Here is a 19271-nt window from a genome sequence, read left to right on the forward strand (position 1 = left end):
GTGGGTGTTTAGGGTGGGGGATGGAGCGGGTGTTTAAGGTGGGGGAGGGAGCGGGTGTTTAGGGTGGGGGAGGGAGCGGGTGTTTAGGGTGGGGGAGGGAGCGGGTGTTTAAGGTGGGAGAGGGAGCGGGTGTTTAAGGTGGGGGAGGGAGCGGGTGTTTAAGGTGGGGGAGGGAGCGGGTGTTTAGGGTGGGGGAGGGAGCGGGTGTTTAAGGTGGGGGAGGGAGCGGGTGTTTAAGGTGGGGGAGGGAGCGGGTGTTTAAGGTGGGGGAGGGAGCGGGTGTTTAAGGTGGGGGAGGGAGCGGGTGTTTAAGGTGTGGGAGAGAGAGGGTGTTTAAGGTGGGGGAGGGAGCGGGTGTTTAGGGTGGGGGAGGGAGTGGGTGTTTAAGGTGGGGGAGGGAGTGGGTGATTAGGGTGGGGGAGGGAGCCGGTGTTTAAGGTGGGAGAGGGAGTGGGTGTTTAAGGTGGGGGAGGGAGTGGGTGTTTAGGGTGGAGGAGAGAGCGGGTGTTTTAGGTGGGAGAGGGAGCGGGTGTTTAAGGTGGGGGAGGGAGTGGGTGTTTAAGGTGGGGGAGGGAGTGGGTGTTTAAGGTGGGGGAGGGGGCGGGTGTTTAAGGTGGGGGAGGGAGCGGGTGTTTATGGTGGAGGAGGGAGTGGGTGTTTAAGGTGGAGGAGGGAGTGGGTGTTTAAGGTGGGGGAGGGGGCGGGTGTTTAAGGTGGGGGAGGGAGCGGGTGTTTATGGTGGAGGAGGGAGTGGGTGTTTAAGGTGGGGGTGGGAGTGGGTGTTTAAGGTCGGGGAGAGAGTGGGTGTTTAAGGTGGGGGAGGGAGTGGGTGTTTAAGGTGGGGGTGGGAGTGGGTGTTTATGGTGGGGGAGGGAGCGGGTGTTTAAGGTGGGGGAGGGAGTGGGTGTTTAAGGTGGGGGAGGGAGTGGGTGTTTAAGGTGGGGGAGGGAGTGGGTGTTTAGGGTGTGGAGGGAGTGGGTGTTTAGGGTGGGGGAGGGAGCGGGTGTTTAAGGTGGGCGAGGGAGTGGGTGTTTAGGGTGGGGGAGGGAGTGGGTGTTTAAGGTGTGGGAGGGAGCGGGTGTTTAAGGTGGGGGAGGGAGTGGGTGTTTCGGGTGGGGGAGGGAGCGGGTGTTTAGGGTCGGGGAGGGAGTGGGTGTTTCAGGTGTGGGAGGGAGAAGGTGTTTAAGGTGGGGGAGGGAGTGGGTGTTTGGGGTGGGGGACGGAGTGGGTGTTTAAGGTGTGGGAGGGAGCGGGTGTTTATGGTGGGGGATGGAATGGGTGTTTTAGGGTGGGGGAGGGAGTGGGTGTTTAGGGTGGGAGAGGGAGCGGGTGTTTTAGATGGGGGAGGGTGTGGTTGTTTAGGGTGGGGGAGGGTGTGGTTGTTTAGGGTGGGGGAGGGAGTGGGTGTTTAAGGTGGGGGAGGGAGTGGGTGTTTAAGGTGGGGGAGGGAGCGGGTGTTTAAGGTGGGGGAGGGAGCGGGTGTTTATGGTGGAGGAGGGAGTGGGTGTTTAAGGTGGGGGAGTGGGTGCTTATCGTGGGGGAGGGAGCGGGTCTTTATGGTGGGGGTGGGAGCGGGTGTTTATGGTGGGGGAGGGAGTGGGTGTTTAAGGTGGTGGAGGGAGTGGGTTTTTAAGGTGGGGGAGGACGCGAGTGTTTAAGGTGGACGAGGGAGTGGGTGTTTAAGGTGGAGGAGGGAGTGGGTGTTTAAGGTGCGGGAGGACGCGGGTGTTTAAGGTGGGGGAGGGATTGGGTGTTTTAGGTGGGGGAGGGAGTGGGTGTTTAAGGTCGGGGAGAGAGTGGGTGTTTAAGGTGGGGGAGGGAGTGGGTGTTTAAGGTGGCGGTGGGAGTGGGTGTTTATGGTGGGGGAGGGAGCGGGTGTTTAAGGTGGGGGAGGGAGTGGGTGTTTAGGGTGGGGGAGGGAGCGGGTGTTTTGTGTGGGCGAGGGAGCGGGTGTTTAAGGTGGGCGAGGGAGCAGGTGTTTAGGGTGGGAACGGGCGTAGGTGTTTAGTTTGGGGGAGGGCATGGGTGTTTAGGTTGGGGGAGGGAGCGGGTGTTTATGGTGGGGGAGGGAGTGGGTGTTTAGGGTGGGGGAGGGAGCGGGTGTTTATGGTGGGGGTGGGAGTGGGTGTTTAGGGTGGGGGAGGGAGCGGGTGTTTAAGGTGGGGGAGGGAGTGGGTGTTTAACGTGGGGGAGGGAGCGGGTGATTAAGGTGGGAGAGGGAGTGGGTGTTTAGGGTGGGGGAGGGAGCGGGTGTTTAAGGTGGGAGAGGGAGCGGGTGTTTAGGGTGGGGGAGGGAGCGGGTGTTTAAGGTGGGGGAGGGAGTGGGTGTTTAGGGTGGGGGAGGGAGCGGGTGTTTAAGGTGGGGGAGGGAGCGGGTGTTTAAGGTGGGGGAGGGAGCGGGTGTTTAAGGTGGGGGAGGGAGCGGGTGTTTAGGGTGGGGGAGGGAGCGGGTGTTTAAGGTGGGGGAGGGAGCGGGTGTTTAGGGTGGGGGAGGGAGCGGGTGTTTAAGGTGGGGGAGGGATTGGGTGTTTTAGGTGGGGGAGGGAGTGGGTGTTTAAGTTGGGGGAGGACGCGGGTGTTTAGGGAGAAGGAGGGAGTGGGTGTTTAAGGTGGGGGTGGGAGTGGGTGTTTAAGGTCGGGGAGAGAGTGGGTGTTTAAGGTGGGGGAGGGAGTGGGTGTTTAAGGTGGGGAGGGAGTGGGTGTTTAGGGTGGGGAGGGAGTGGGTGTTTAAGGTGGGGGAGGGAGTGGGTGTTTATGGTGGGGGAGGGAGCGGGTGTTTAAGGTGGGGGAGGGAGTGGGTGTTTATGGTGGGGGAGGGAGCGGGTGTTTAAGGTGGGGGAGGGAGTGGGTGTTTAGGGTGGGGAGGGAGTGGGTGTTTAGGGTGGGGAGGGAGTGGGTGTTTAGGGTGGGGGAGGGAGCGGGTGTTTTGTGTGGGCGAGGGAGCGGGTGTTTAAGGTGGGCGAGGGTGCGGGTGTTTAGGGTGGGAACGGGCGTAGGTGTTTAGTTTGGGGGAGGGAGCGGGTGTTTATGGTGGGGGAGGGAGTGGGTGTTTAGGGTGGGGGAGGGAGCGGGTGTTTATGGTGGGGGAGGGAGTGGGTGTTTAACGTGGGGGAGGGAGCGGGTGATTAAGGTGGGAGAGGGAGTGGGTGTTTAGGGTGGGGGAGGGAGCGGGTGTTTAAGTTGGGAGAGGGAGCGGGTGTTTAGGGTGGGGGAGGGAGCGGGTGTTTAAGGTGGGGGAGGGAGTGGGTGTTTAGGGTGGGGGAGGGAGCGGGTGTTTAAGGTGGGGGAGGGAGCGGGTGTTTAAGGTGGGGGAGGGAGCGGGTGTTTAAGGTGGGGGAGGGAGCGGGTGATTAAGGTGGGAGAGGGAGCGGGTGTTTAGGGTGGGGGAGGGACGGGTGTTTAAGGTGGGGGAGGGAGCGGGTGTTTAGGGTGGGGGAGGGAGCGGGTGTTTAAGGTGGGGGAGGGAGCGGGTGTTTAGGGTGGGGGAGGGAGCGGGTGTTTAAGGTGGGGGAGGGAGTGGGTGTTTAGGGTGGGGGAGGGAGTGGGTGTTTAGGGTGGGGGAGGGAGCGGGTGTTTAAGGTGGGGGAGGGAGTGGGTGTTTAGGGTGGGGGAGGGAGCGGGTGTTTAAGGTGGGGGAGGGAGCGGGTGTTTAGGGTGGGGGAGGGAGTGGGTGTTTAAGGTGGGAGAGGGAGTGGGTGTTTATGGTGGTGGAGGGAGCGGGTGTTTATGGTGTGGGAGGGAGTGGGTGTTTAAAGTGGGGGAGGGAGTGGGTGTTTAAAGTGGGGGAGGGAGTGGGTGTTTAAGGTCGGGGAGGGAGTGGGTGTTTAAGATGGGGAGGGAGTGGGTGTTTATGGTGGTGGAGGGAGCGGGTGTTTATGGTGTGGGAGGGAGTGGGTGTTTAAAGTGGGGGAGGGAGTGGGTGTTTAAAGTGGGGGAGGGAGATGGTGTTTAGGGTGGGGGAGGGAGTGGGTGTTTAGGGTGGGGGAGGGAGTGGGTGTTTAAGGTGGGGGAGGGAGTGGGTGTTTAAGGTGGGGGAGGGAGATGGTGTTTAGGGTGGGGGAGGGAGTGGGTGTTTAAGGTGGGGGAGGGAGATGGTGTTTAGGGTGGGGGAGGGAGTGGGTGTTTAAGGTGGGGGAGGGAGTGGGTGTTTAAGGTGGGGGAGGGAGTGGGTGTTTAAGGTCGGGGAGGGAGTGGGTGTTTAAGATGGGGAGGGAGTGGGTGTTTATGGTGGGGGAGGGAGTGGGTGTTTAAGGTGGGGGAGGGAGTGGGTGTTTAGGGTGGGAGAGGGAGTGGGTGTTTAAGGTGGGGGAGGGAGTGGGTGTTTAAGGTCGGGGAGGGAGTGGGTGTTTAAGATGGGGAGGGAGTGGGTGTTTATGGTGGGGGAGGGAGTGGGTGTTTAAGGTGGGGGAGGGAGTGGGTGTTTAGGGTGGGGGAGGGTGCGGGTGTTTAAGGTGGGGAGGAGCGGGTATTTAAGGTGGGGGATGGAGCGGGTGTTTCAGGTGGGGGAGGGAGTGGGTGTTTATGGTGGGGGAGGGAGTGGGTGTTTAAGGTGGGGGAGGGAGTGGGTGTTTTAGGTGGGGGAGGGAGTGGGTGTTTAAGGTGGGGGAGGGAGCGGGTGTTTAAGGTGGGGGAGGGAGTGGGTGTTTAGGGTGGGGGAGGGAGCGGGTGTTTAAGGTGGGAGAGGGAGTGGGTGTTTAGGGTGGGGGAGGGAGCGGGTGTTTAAGGTGGGGGAGGGAGCGGGTGTTTAGGGTGGGGGAGGGAGCGGGTGTTTAAGGTGGGGGAGGGAGTGGGTGTTTAGGGTGGGGGAGGGAGCGGGTGTTTAGGGTGGGGGAGGGAGCGGGTGTTTAAGGTCGGGGAGGGAGTGGGTGTTTATGGTGGGGGAGGGAGCGGGTGTTTATGGTGGGGGAGGGAGCGGGTGTTTAGGGTGGGGGAGGGAGCGGGTGTTTAAGGTCGGGTAGGGAGTGGGTGTTTATGGTGGGGGAGGGAGTGGGTGTTTAAGGTGGGGGAGGGAGTGGGTGTTTAGGGTGGGGGAGGGTGAGGGTGTTTAGGGTGGGGGAGAGTGAGGGTGTTTAGGGTGGGGGAGGGTGAGGGTGTTTAGGGTGGGGGAGAGTGAGGGTGTTTAGGGTGGGGGAGGGTGAAGGTGTTTAGGGTGGGGGAGGGTGAGGGTGTTTAGGGTGGGGGACGGTGAGGGTGTTTAGGGTGGGGGAGAGTGAGGGTGTTTAGGGTGGGGGAGGGTGAGGGTGTTTAGGGTGGGGGAGGGTGAGGGTGTTTCGGGTGGGGGAGAGTGAGGGTGTTTAGGGTGGGGGAGGGTGAGGGTGTTTAGGGTGGGGGAGGGTGAGGGTGTTTTCGGTGGGGGAGGGTGAGGGTGTTTTAGGTGGGGGAGGGTGAGGGTGTTTAGGGTGGGGGAGAGTGAGGGTGTTTAGGGTGGGGGAGAGTCAGGGTGTTTTAGGTGGGGGAGAGTGAGGGTGTTTTAGGTGGGGGAGGGTGAGGGTGTTTTAGGTGGGGGAGAGTGAGGGTGTTTAGGGTGGGGGAGAGTCAGGGTGTTTTAGGTGGGGGAGAGTGAGGGTGTTTTAGGTGGGGGAGGGTGAGGGTGTTTTAGGTGGGGGAGAGTGAGGGTGTTTAGGGTGGGGGAGGGTGAGGGTGTTTAGGGTGGGGGAGAGTGAGGGTGTTTTCGGTGGGGGAGAGTGAGGGTGTTTAGGGTGGGGGAGAGTGAGGGTGTTTAGGGTGGGGGCGGGTGAGGGTGTTTAGGGTGGGGGAGAGTGAGGGTGTTTAGGGTGGGGGAGAGTGAGGGTGTTTAGGGTGGGGGCGGGAGCCGATTCTTCAAAATCGATGTTTGACTCCAAGCTCCTGCTCCGTATCGATGACATCACAGCGAGCGGCCTACCACGAACAGGCTTCTATTTGGGATGGATTGGTGTCTCTCCCTTTGCGGAGGCGGAGAGCTCTGCATTTCATTCTGTGTTGTATTGTGTTTGTCAGCCTCTTATTGTTTAATTTGTATAATTCCTGTTACCAGCTGTCAGGAGGGAAGATGAAATTTGATTTATTATTCATGTTATGCTAATGCCTTACCACGCTGGGCAAAAAAAGTAACGATTTTTGCTTCAGATTGTTATTGAATGCTCAGCTTGTTCTTCCAAATACAAATCAAATCTATGCAATGCTGCTTGGGGCTGCTTCGAACGAGGTTGCCTTAAAGTTGCAGCTCTCCGCAGCCCCTTCCGTCCCAGCGAGTCAATACCGCCTTGAAGTGGTTCCTGAGCTGCACCAAGGAGGGAGGCTCCAGGTTCCATTCTCCGGTTGTCCCAAGATGGCTGGTCCCGCTTGGCAACGGGCAATGCTTCCAGCGCCCTTACTCCGGGTTCAGTCGTTGGGTTGTTCTGTCGGATATTGTCATAGATCCCTGTTTCCCTTATGTGGAGATACTATAGAAGTACATTGGATAGAATGTACAGCACAGAAACAGGCCATTCGGCCCAACTGGTCCATGCCGGTGTTTATGCTCCACACGAGCCTCCTCCCTTCCCACTCCATCTCACCCTATCACCCTATCCTTCTATTCCTTTCTCCCTCATGTTTTTATCCAGCTTCCCCTTAAATGTATCTACACTATTCACCTCAACTACTCCTTGTGGGAGTGAGTTCCACATTCTCACCACTCTCTGAGTAAAGAAGTTTCTCCTGAATTCCCGATTGGATTTATTAGTGACTATCTTATATTTATGGCCCCCTAGTTCTGGTCTCCCCCACAAGTGGAAACATCTTCTCCACGTCTACTCTCTCGAATCCTTTCATAATTTTAACGACCTCCATCAGGTCACCCCTCAGCCTTCTCTTTTCAAGAGAAAAGAGCCCCAGCCTGTTCAATCTTTCCTGATAGTTATAACCTCTCAGTTCTGGTTTCATCTGAGTAAATCTTTTGTGCAGCTCCTCCAGTGCCTCTATATCCTTCTTATAATATTGAGACCAGGGGCTATAAATTGGGCCGTATAGCGCCCGTTTTTTCGGCGCTACGCGGCCTCCTAAGGCCCTAAAATGGCGTCCGGAGTACACGTGTGCCGGACGCCATCTTGGTAAAGGCGTTTGCGCATTGCAGATATCGAATGCCGGTACCATGTAAAGTAAGGAGAATATGTGTTAGATCAGTGTGCAATGGTGATTTAAAGGGATAGGCTCCATATTGGCACTCAACGCTCCAGCCAACGAACAGCTGGACATGTCTTAGACAGCCTGGAGGACCCCCCACCAGCGCTATTTAAAGGGACCATGCAGGATTTACAGGTAAGTTGCTGGATTACTGCTTCTGGCTGCTGAGACATTTTCACCTGTTTTTGGAGGTCTCCTATACTTGAGTACTAGGACTAGGGGACATAGCCTAACACTTGGTTAGGAGGTTGGCTGAGCGAAAGGCGACAGAGAGTAGGGATAATGGGTAGGTACTCACATTGGCAGGATGTGACTGGTGGAGTCCCGCAGGGATCTGTCTTGGGGCCTCAATTATTCACAATATTTATTAACGACTTAGATGAAGGCATAGAAAGTCTCATATCTAAGTTTGCCAATGACACAAAGATTGGTGGCATTGTAAGCAGTGTAGATGAAAACATAAAATTACAAAGGGATATTGATAGATTAGGTGAATGGGCAAAACTGTGGCAAATGGAATTCAATGTAGACAAATGTGAGGTCATCCACTTTGGATCAAAAAAGGATAGAACAGGGTACTTTCTAAATGGTAAAAAGTTATAAACAGTGGGGGCTCAATTTTAGCACCCGCTATCGGGTGCGTTTCCCGCGGGGGGGCTCCGAAAATCGGAGAATCCCGGCGCGGTACCGGAGCCCGCCCCGAACCCGCGCACTTCCGGGTTCCCCGCTGACGCGCCAGCGTGCGCGCGCAGCCCCCGCTGGTGGGAATCCCGCAGGCAATTAAAGCCAGCGGGATGCCACTTGACAATATTTGGTTAGGTATTTCAGGTCATTAACTGACCTGATTAAGGGACTATGTGTGATTTTGGATCAACATGGGACTGTTTCCCACACTGGGGGAAACACTCCCAGATCGAATGGACGTGTTGCAGCTGTCAGCCTGTGGCAGCTGCAAAGGTCCATTTGACAGGAGGTGGGGGGTGGGAGACCCTCACCCATTGCAGGAGGCCACTCTGTCACTTGAGACAAAGTTTGGCCTCCACCACCCTCCTCCTGACGGTCAAAGTCACCAACCTACACACGTACCCCGGGGTCCGGAGACATGTGCCTACATTGCGGACCCCCTCAGATGTACATCTTCCGGGTGGGGGCCGCCGTAGCTGCAGTCATGACCTCCTCGGAGGGCGAACAGCATCACCAGCCTCGCCATCCACGCCGTCCACCTCTGACACGTGGAGCTCCACAACAGAGTGCTGTGACACATCCACCTGCACAGCAGGAGGGAGGGGAACCGCAGAGAGAGATGCGTCGCAGAGGGCACTATCCTCGCCACAGGGTCCAGAGACCGAGGCTCAGCCTCCTGGACCTCTCTGAGCAGCAGTGCACACGGAGGCTCAGAGTCACTCGACATGTAGCCGTGGACATCTGCAGCCTCTTTCATGCCGAGCTGCTCCTGGCTGGCCCGAGCACCATCTTCTTACCTGTCGCTGTCAAAGTCACCACTGCCCTCCATAACTTCTCCTCCGCATCCTTCCAGGGTGCAGCCGGGGACATCGCCGATGTCTCTCAGTCGTCTGCGCAGAAGAGCCCTGAAAATACACCTAACACCCACTCTGCAGTGACACACTGGGTGGCATCAGTGGTGGGTCCTCATAGGGATACCCAGGAGCGGGCATTATTGCACAAACCAGACAGGATTCGCGAAGACATGGCAGTAGTGGTGCCAATATAATGTGTGATGTGAGTTGTTCTGAAATTCAATATAAGTAACACCCATGACAAACCCTCAGACACCCTTGTGCATCCCCTTCATGCTCACGACACGTTTGCCTTACGCTGCCTACTGCACATATGTGATGCATGCCCTGTGGCTGCAGCACAGGTAGTGGCAGGTTGAGTGAGGCTGGCCGTGAGAGAGATGCACGAGAGGGTGAGTATGAGATAGAGCCATGAGATTGTATGAGGATTGGGTCGCGTGTTAGTGGCGGGATGAGTACTGGCGAGGTGAGTAAGTGTAGGTAAGATGAGGATGAGGTTTGAGTGGGTGTGAGGGGTGATGTGACAGAGTTGTGTTGGCTGTGCCGAAGGAGATGTGGGGTGGGGGCAGTGATGTGGCAGACGGAGTGTAGGGGAAAGACTACGTGTACTCACTGTGGCTGACCTACTGAGGTCATTGGAGCGCCTCCTGCACTGTATGCAGGTGCGCGATATGTTGGTGGCGCAGGTGACCCCCTCTGCCACCTCGAGCCAGGCCTTCCTGGTGGCGGAGGCAGGCCGCCTCCTCCCGCCCGCCGGGTGGAAGATCTCTGTCCTCCCCCTCCTCCTCACCCCATCTGATGATACCTGGGGTGAGGCATCATTAAACTGGGAGCAGCATTCCCCCTGGGCTGCTCCATGCAGCCATCTTTGCTATTGGTTGCAGCATCTGTCAATGGAGGACTGCCCCTTTAAATAGAGCGCCTCCAGCTGACAGATCGTACTGCGCATGCGCAGCCCGCCCGACGCGCAGATCAGCAGCGCGGACCCCGGAGGAGCAGGTAAGTGGCTCCAATTAGTGGGTTGCCTGCTACGATCGCGTGGGAAACCCACTAATTTCACCGGGCGCGTTACCCACGCGCCCGATAGCCCATCCGCCGAGAACCCGCAGCCCTGCTAACATCAGGCCCTGGCTGTCCAAAGGGACCTCGGGGTTCAGGTACATCGATCATTGAAGTGTCATGAACAGGTGCAGAAAATAATCAATGAGGCTAATGGAATGTTGGCCTTTATATTTAGAGGACTGGAGTACAAGGGGGCAGAAGTTATGCTGCAGCTATACAAAACCCTGGTTAGACCGCACCTGGAGCACTGTGAGCAGTTCTGGGCACCGCACCTTCGGAAGGACATATTGGCCTTGGAGGGAGTGCAGCGTAGGTTCACTAGAATGATACCCAGACTTCAAGGGTTAAATTATGAGGAGAGATTACACAAATTGGGGTTGTATTCTCTGGAGTTTCGAAGGTTAAGGGGTGATCTGATCGAAGTTTATAAGATATTAAGGGGAACGGATAGGGTGGATAGAGAGAAACTATTTCCGCTGGTTGGGGATTCTAGGAGTAGGGGGCACAGTCTAAAAATTAGAGCCAGACCTTTCAGGAGTGAGATTAGAAAACATTTCTACACACAAAGGGTTGTAGAAGTTTGGAACTCTCTTCCGCAAACGGCAATTGATACTAGCTCAATTGCTAAATTTAAATCTGAGATAGATAGCTTTTTGGCAACCAAAGGTATTAAGGGATATGGGCCAAAGGCAGGTATATGGAGTTAGATCACAGATCAGCCATGATCTTATCAAATGGCGGAGCAGGCACGAGGGGCCGAATGGCCTACTCCTGTTTCTATGTTCCCATTTAGAGCCAGGACTTGCAGGAATGAAGTTAGGAAATGCTTCTACACACAAAGGGTGGGAGATGTTTGGAACGCTCTTTCGCAAACGGCAGTTGATGCTCGCTCAATTGTTTAATTTTAAATCTGAGATTGATAGATTTCTGTGAACCAAGGGTATTAATGGATATTGGGCTAAGGCGGGTATATGGAGTGAGGTCACAGATCAACCATGATCTCATTGAATGGCGGAACAGGCTCGAGGGGCTAAATGTCACTGCCACTTGCTGCCTCCTGTCACGCACCACCTTCTCCTGCAAGAAAGCGGGACGTGTGACGGTGAGTGTCCTGCAGGATGTTTGGGTGATGTGCCTGTCATGGTTGAATAGCTGTCAGTGGGTGTGGCCTGTGAGTTGTGGGTGGGCGGCTTGCAACAGTGGTAATGTGTAAGGGTGAGAGGAAGCAGCTGATTGGGAAGAGTTGAGTACTGGTGGAAAGAGTTTATTGGTATGTGGGTGATGGGGGTGTAGTGTGTGGTGCAGTTGGTGGGAGACGCCACTTGACAGTCGACCTCACTCACCTTGACCACTCGTGTCAAAGCATTGAACTTCTTCCTGCACTGCATCCATCTTCATGATGCTGTGAGCCTGGCATTGACTTCGTCCCCCGCTGTCTCCCACTGCCTTTTGGATATATGTCTGGAGGGCCTCTTGCCCCCCTGCGGATATAGGATGTCCCTCCTTCTGTCCACCTCTTGCACCAAGGTCTCTAGTGCATCATCAGAGAACCTTGGTGCACTCACTCTCACAGGCCTGGTACCAACTCAGATCGGCAGATTGGCATGAAGATTGGAGGATGTGGGATTTAGTGGTGCGCAACCTTTATTCAATATTTTAACATAACTCATCAGTGTGTAAACATAGGGACGGGACCTGCATCTGTGTTTTACGTGTGCGATGTCTGATCTCCGTTCAGGCTCCTTGCGGACCGGTACCTTTTTTGGCAAATAACTGGTGCGGGCTGCCTTTAAGAGGTGCAGACTGCCTTTAAGAGGTACGAGCCACTCACGCGATATCGGGGCCCCCCTTGCTGGTGAGAGGTCACTGAACATCGCAGCTAGGCCTGGCTGCTCGCGCTGGAAACAGATAAATGACCAGGCAGAACGAATCTCACGTGCTGCCTGCATCAGAACAACTGGGTGGGGGTTAATCACACACCGCGACCCCAGTGCCCGGATTTGGGGGTTTTCGAATTTAACCCCCAGAACTGTTCACAGTGCTCCAACTGTGGTCTAACCAAGGTTCTGTCCAATATCGGATATTGTCACATATCCCCGCTGCCCACAAAAGTTTCCCGTCCTCCCGTCACCCCCCTGTGCTCGCTGACCTACATTGGCTCCCGGTCCGGGAACGCCTCGATTTTAAAATTCTCACCTTTTGTTTTCAAATCGCTCCCTCTCTCTGTCACCTCCTCCAGCCCCTACGACCCTCCGAGATCTCTGCGCTCCTCCAATTCTGCCCTCCTCCCCCAATTTCAATCGCCCCACCATTGGCGGCCGTGCCTTCAGCTGCCTGGGCCCCAAGCTCTGGAATTCCCTCCCTAAACCTCTCCGCCTCTCTCTCTCCTAAGACGCTTCTTAAAACCTACCTCTTTGACCAAGCTTTTGGTCACCTGTCCTAATATCTCCTTATGCGGCTCGGTGTCAGTTTTTGTCTGATTTACGCTCCTGTGAGGCGCCTTGGGACGTTTTACTACGTTAAAGGCGCTATATAAATGCAAGTAGTAGTTGTTGTTGTTGTTGTTACTAAGCCTAGACTATCTGGCTCACCTATATTTGTATCAGCCTCCACTGATTCCTATTGGAATGAGCAAAGTATGAATGTGGACAGGATTGGGCCTGCCCGTGATGTTTCCCCTTGTCGAACAGCCCCACCGTCCAGGCTTATATACAGGTAGAACCCCACTTGGGGTGGGGTATCGGAGGGCGTGTTTCTCAGCACACCTGGGAGCTGCAGGAAGGGACGCAGTGAACTCAGAACCATTTCCCCTTGAGCGTTTTTTTTTAACAGAGTTTCTAAGTGACCGTTCGTTTGGCCTTTTTTGCAGATAATGTTTCAGTGCTGCTCCAGGAGATCATTCAGGAGGCACGCAACCTCACCAACGCAGAGAGGTGAGTCTCACAACCCCGGGGGGCGGTGGGGGGGGGGGTGGGTTTCACTGTCACCGTGCCCAGGGTGTCAGCCGTGGCTCAGCTGGCAGCACTCTCGCCTCTGAGTGAGAAGGTCGTGGGTTCACAGCCCCCACTCCAGAGACTTGAGCAGAAAATCCAGGCCGACACTCCCAGTGCAGTACTGAGGGAGTGCTGCACTGTTGGAGGTGCCCTCTTTTGGATGAGACATTAAACCACGGCCCCTGCCTGCCCTCTCAGGTGGACGTAAAAGATCCCGTGACATTATTTCAAAGAACAGCAGACATATTTTATCCCCCAACCAACATCACCAAAAACCAGATTATCTGGTCATTTATCACATTGCTGTTTGTGGGATCTTGCTGTGCGCAAATTGGCTGCCACGTTTCCCTACATTACAACAGTGACTACATTTCAAAAAGTGCATCATTGGCTGTAAAGCACTTTGGGACGTCCCGAGGCCGTGAAAGGTGCTATATAAATGCAAGTCTTTGTTTTTAACCTGCATCAAGTCCCGTTCAGCCATCACCCCCTGTGCTCGCTGACCTACATTGGCGCCCGGTCCGGGAACACCTCGATATTAAAATTCTCATCCTCGTGTTCATATCCCTCCACAGCCTCACTCCTCCCTACAACCCTCCGAGATCTCTGCGCGCCTCCAATCCTGCCCTCTTGTGCTTCTCCGATTTTCATTGCTCCACCATTGGCGGCCGTGTAGGTCCTGAGCTCTGGAATTCCCTCCCTAAACCTCTCCACCTCTCCCTCCTCCTTTAAAACCCTTGTTAAAACCTACCTCTTTGACCAAGCTTTTAGTCACCCCACCTAGTATCTCCTGAAGTGGCTTGGTGTCAATCCTTGTCTGATTACCCTCCTGTGAAGCACCTTGGGATGTTTCACTACGTTAAAGGTGCTATATAAACGCAAGTTGTTGCAGTCTCACCATCAGGGACCCCTTTTAAAGAGGGAGTCTCACCATCAAGGACCCCTTTTAAAGAGGGAGTCTCACCATCGGGGACCTGTTTTAAAGAGGGAGTCTCACAATCAGGGACCCCTTTTAAAGAGGGAGTCTCACCAACAGGGACCCCTTTTAAAGAGGGAGTCTCACCAACAGGGACCCCTTTTAAAGAGGGAGTCTCACCAACAGGGACCCCTTTTAAAGAGGGAGTCTCACGATCAGGGACCCCTTTTAAAGAGGGAGTCTCACAATCAGGGACCCCTTTTAAAGAGGGAGTCTCACCAACAGGGACCCCTTTTAAAGAGGGAGTCTCACCATCAAGGACCCCTTTTTAAAGAGGGAGTCTCACCAACAGGGACCCCTTTTAAAGAGGGGGTCTCACCATCAGGGACCCCTTTTAAAGAGGGAGTCTCACCATCGGGGACCTGTTTGAAAGAGGGGGGGTCTCACCATCAGGGACCTGTTTTAAAGAGGGAGTCTCACCATCAGGGACCCCTTTTAAAGAGGGAGTCTCACCATCAGGGTCCCCTTTTAAAGAGGGGGGTCTCACCATCAGGGACCCCTTTTAAAGAGGGAGTCTCACGATCAGGGACCTGTTTTAAAGAGGGAGTCTCACCATCAGGGACCCCTTTTACAGAGGGGGGGGTCTCACCATCAGGGACCCCTTTTAAAGAGGGAGTCTCACCATCAGGGACCCCTTTTAAAGAGGGAATCTCACCATCAGGGACACCTTTTACAGAGGGGGGGTCTCACCATCAGGGACCCCTTTTAAAGAGGGAGTCTCACCATCAGGGACCCCTTTCAAAGAGGGGGGTCTCACCATCAGGGACCCCTTTTAAAGAGGGGGGGTCTCGCTCTCCTTTTGCGTACGTCTATTTGAGTGTGTGCTTGACTCCCTGGTTGTAAGCTGTTCTTTCTCTCTCTCCCCTACCTCCCGCCCCAGCTGTTCCGTCTTTCTCTTGGAGCACAACAAAAAAGAACTGGTGGCAAAGGTGTTCGACGGGGGCTTTGTGACCGATGAGGTGAGCGCGTATTCAGCTGGAAACCAGCGGCGAGAAATTAATTGCGGTTGACGGTGCGGAGCAGGGGAAGGGAATCTAATCTTCATTAAAGGGATCAGTCGGTCAAATCTAGGAAGACCCCATGGTTTTTCCCGTTACAATGGCCCCGGTATTTCCGGGAAGCACGTGGAATGTCCGGCATGGTCGGGGACACGGAGGTCCTGCCGAACATTCTGACCACATCTGGAACACTGCTGGGCCCCGCACCTCGGGAAGGATATATTGGCCTTGGAGGGGGCGCAGTGCAGATTCACCAGAATGATACCGGGGCTAAAAGGGTTAAATTACGAGGCCAGGTTGCACAGACTCAGCTTGTATTCCCTCGAGTTTAGAAGATTAAGGGGTGATCTAATCGAGTTTTTAAGACGATTAGAGGATTTGAAAGGGTCGATAGAGAGAAACTATCTCCTCTGGTGGGGGGAGTCCAGAACAAGGGGGCAGAACCTTAAAATTAGAGCTAGGCCGTTCAGGGGTGATGTCAGGAAGCACTTTTTCACACAAAGGGGAGTGGGAATCTGGAACTCTCTCCCCCCAAAAGCTGTTGAGGCCGGGGGTCAATTGGAGCTCTCAAGACTGAGATTGATAGATTTTTGTTGGGTGAGGGTCTCAAGGAACATGGAGCAAAGGCGGGTAAATGGAGTTGAGGAAGAGATCAGCCATGGTCTAAATAACAGGCTCGAGGGGCTGAATGGCCTCCTCCTGCTCCCAATGTTCCTGTATTCCAAACTCAATAAATCTGATAATTTGAAAAAAATGACCATGAAAGCTGCCGGATTGTCTTAAAAACCCAACTGGTTCACTGAGACGTTAAACCGAGGCCCCGTCTGCCCTCTCAGGTGATCGTTAAAGATCCCACGGCCACTATTCAATGAAGAGCAGGGGAGTTCTCCTCGGTGTCCATTTTTCCCTCAACCAACATCACTGAAACAGATGATCTGGTCATTATCGCATTGCTGTTTGTGGGATCTTGCTGTGCACAAATTGGTTGCTGCGTTGTCTACATTACAACAGTGGCCACACGTCAAAAAAAGTACTTCATTGGCTGTAAAACACTTTGAGATGTCCTGAAGTCATGAAAGGCGCTATATAAATGCAAGTTCATTTTTTTGTTTTCTCTCTCTCTCTTTCTCTCCCTTTCTCTCTCCCTCTCCCATTCTTACTTTTTCTCTCTCTTTATCTCTCTCTCCCCCCTCTCTTTCTCACACTCTTTCTCTCTTTTCCTCTGTCTCTCTGTCTGTCTCTCTCTTTCTCTCTTTCCCTTTCTCTTTCCCTCCCCTTCTTTCTCCCTTTCTCTCTCTATCTCTCTCTCTTTCTCACTTTCTCTCTCCCTTTCTCCATCTCTCTCTCTTTCTCACTTTCTCTCTCTCCCTTTCTCTATCTCTTTCTCACTTTCTCTCTCTCCCTTTCTCTATCTCTGTCTCTCTTTCTCACTTTCTCTCTCTCCCTTTCTCGATCTCTCCCTCTCTTTCTCTCTCTCTCCCTTTCTCTTTCTCTATCTTTATCTCTTTCTCTCTCCCTTTCTCTCCCTTCCATTCTCTCCCTTTCTCTTTCTTTCCCTCTCTCTCTCTCTCTCTCTCTCCTATTCTCTCTCTTTCTCTCTCTCTTTTGCCATCTCTCTCCCTTTTTCTTTCTCTATCTCTATCTCTCTCTTTCTCTTTATCTCTCTCTCTTTCTCTCTCTCTCTCTCTCTCTCTCTCTCTCTTCCCTCCCCCACTGCCCTCCCTTCAGGTGCACCAACTGGTCAATATAATGAGACTTCTCTGTGTGTCTCCCCAGGCCTCAGAGTTTCGGATGCCAGCTGACCAGGGGATTGCAGGCCACGTCGCCACGACAGGCAAAATCCTCAACATCAAAGACGCCTACTCTCACCCGCTATTCTACCGGGGGGTGGACGACTCCACGGGCTTCCGGACACGGAACATCCTGTGCTTCCCCATCATTGACGATGCCAACCGTGAGTACAGGGCGAAGGGCAGTGCAGCGCCAGCTTCCCCTCGCCCGCTCTCCCCGCACGGGATGGGACGTCTCAGGACATCTTACGAGGCGTCGCAGGAACGAGCGGGCAGCGTAGCAGGAAGGGGGAAAAAATAAGGGCAAACAGAACAACAATGGGGGCATGACGGCCCGACTGAAGTGAATGTTTCATTAGGAGGCTTTTGCAAGCAGGCAGCAGGGTACGATAGCAGGGAAGTTACGTTAAACTTGTATCGAACCTTGGTTAGACCACACTTGGAGCTCCGTGCACAGTTCTGGTCTCCATATTGCAAAAAGAATACAGAGGCACTGGCAAAGGATTTACTCGGACGATACCAGAACTGAGAGGATATAACTATCAGGAAAGACTGAACAGACTGGGGCTCTTTTCTCTTGAAAAGAGAAGGCTGAGGGGTGACCTGATAGAGGGTCTTTAAAATTATGAAGAGGTTTGATAGGGTAGACGTAGAGTAAATATTTGTACTTGTGGGGACCATAAATATAAGATAGTCACTAAAAAATGCTATAAGGAATGCAGGAGAAACTTCTTTACCCAGAGAGTGGTGAGAATGTGGAACTCGCTCCCACAAGGAGTAGTTGAGGTGAATAGTGTAGATACATTTAAGGGGAAGCTCGATAAACACATGAGGGAGAAAGGAATAGAAGGATATGCTGATAGGGTGAGATGAAGTAGGGAGGGAGGAGGCTCGTGTGGAGCATAAACACCGGCACAGACCAGTTGGGCCGAATGGCCTGTTTCTGTGCTGTAAAATTCAGAGGCTTGAACAAATAATCCAGTGAACGTGAGTTTAAATCCCACCATGGCAGTTTGAGAATTTGAATTCAGTAAGAGTGACCATGAAGCTGTCGGATTGTCATAAAAACCCAATCGGTTCACTAATGTCCTTTAGGGAAGGAAACCTGCCGTCCTTACCTGGTCTGGGCCTCTACGTTCCACACCAGCGTGGTTGACTCTTAACTGCCCTCTGAAGTGGCCGAGCGAGACACTCAGTTGTATTAAAACCGCTACCAGCGGTTCAAGAAGAAGGCCCCCCACCACCTCAAGAAGAAGGCCCCCCACCACCTCAAGAAGAAGGCCCCCCACCACCTCAAGAAGAAGGCCCCCCACCACCTCAAGAAGAAGGCCCCCCACCACCTCAAGAAGAAGGCCCCCCACCACCTCAAGAAGAAGGCCCCCCACCACCTCAAGAAGAAGGCCCCCCACCACCTCAAGAAGAAGGCCCCCCACCACCTCAAGAAGAAGGCCCCCCACCACCTCAAGAAGAAGGCTCCACACCACCTCAAGAAGAAGGCCCCCCACCACCTCAAGAAGAAGGCTCCACACCACCTCAAGAAGAAGGCCCGCCACCTCCTCAAGAAGAAGGCCCCCCACCACCTCAAGAAGAAGGCCCCCCACCACCTCAAGAAGAAGGCCCCCCACCACCTCAAGAAGAAGGCTCCCCACCACCTCAAGAAGAAGGCCCCCCACCACCTCAAGAAGAAGTCTCCCCACCTCCTCAAGAAGAAGGCCCCCCAACCACCTCAAGAAGAAGGCCCCCCCCCACCTCAAGAAGAAGGCCCCCCACCACCTCAAGAAGAAGGCCCACCAACCACCTCAAGAAGAAGGCCCGCCACCTCCTCAAGAAGAAGGTCCCCCACCACCTCAAGAAGAAGGCCCCCCACCACCTCAAGAAGAAGGCCCGCCACCTCCTCAAGAAGAAGGCCCCCCACCACCTCAAGAAGAAGGCCCCACCACCTCAAGAAGAAGGCTCCCCACCACCTCAAGAAGAAGGCCCCCCACCACCTCAAGAAGAAGGCCCCCCACCACCTCAAGAAGAAGGCCCCCCAACCACCTCAAGAAGAAGGCCCCCCACCACCTCAAGAAGAAGGCCCCCAACCACCTCAAGAAGAAGGCCCCCAACCACCTCAAGAAGAAGGCCCCCCAACCACCTCAAGAAGAAGGTCCCCACCACCTCAAGAAGAAGGCCCCCAACCACCTCAAGAAGAAGGCCCCCAACCACCTCAAGAAGAAGGCCCCCAACCACCTCAAGAAGAAGGCCCCCAACCACCTCAAGAAGAAGGCCCCCCAACCACCTCAAGGCAACCGGCGATGGGACAATATTAAAAAAAAACTGAATTCAAATTCTCAAACTGAACTGGGGGGATTTGAACTCTCGTTCTCTGGATTATTTGTCCAGCCCTCTTAAAAAGGGGTTCCCGTCGGCTCGAGTGGACTTTTGAAGTCTCCCGATGTCCTGGCCGACATCTTCCCCCCCCTTCCCCCGCCCCCGTCATCTGGCGCACCCCATTTGCTGCTTGTGGGACCTTGCTGTGCGCAAAGCGGCTGGCACACTCGCCCGCGTAAAGACGGGCGCTGCGCTCGGAAGACGTAATTCACCGCGCGAAGTGCGGTGCGGGCGTTTGAAAGCGATAAGGCGCCGCGCGCGTCCACGAGCCTCACCACCGAGCGCAGGCAGGTTTTGAACGTAAGATCCATCCCTGTCGGAGTAAGTCGCTCCGAGTCGAGATGAAAAAGCAAAAAGTCTCGGCTCCCACAGCTTCCCGACGAGGAGGTCGCTGTCAC

The 19271-nt window shown here is 54.6% G+C and overlaps 1 protein-coding gene across 2 annotated transcripts in view; it reads left to right on the plus strand.

Annotated features, from left to right (window-relative positions):
• The window catches only part of LOC137322682 (cGMP-dependent 3',5'-cyclic phosphodiesterase), a 275396-nt gene that overhangs the window by 207547 nt on the left and 48578 nt on the right, over positions 1-19271 (plus strand). For both annotated transcript variants that reach the window (XM_067985615.1, XM_067985616.1), the window contains exons 15-17: positions 12616-12679; positions 14596-14674; positions 16490-16667. In XM_067985615.1, coding sequence (XP_067841716.1) covers positions 12616-12679; positions 14596-14674; positions 16490-16667 — 321 coding nt within the window. The remainder of the gene's footprint in view (positions 1-12615; positions 12680-14595; positions 14675-16489; positions 16668-19271) is intronic.

The sequence above is a fragment of the Heptranchias perlo genome, chromosome 6 (genome assembly GCF_035084215.1).
Source record: "Heptranchias perlo isolate sHepPer1 chromosome 6, sHepPer1.hap1, whole genome shotgun sequence".
In the NCBI taxonomy this organism is placed as follows: domain Eukaryota; kingdom Metazoa; phylum Chordata; class Chondrichthyes; order Hexanchiformes; family Hexanchidae; genus Heptranchias; species Heptranchias perlo.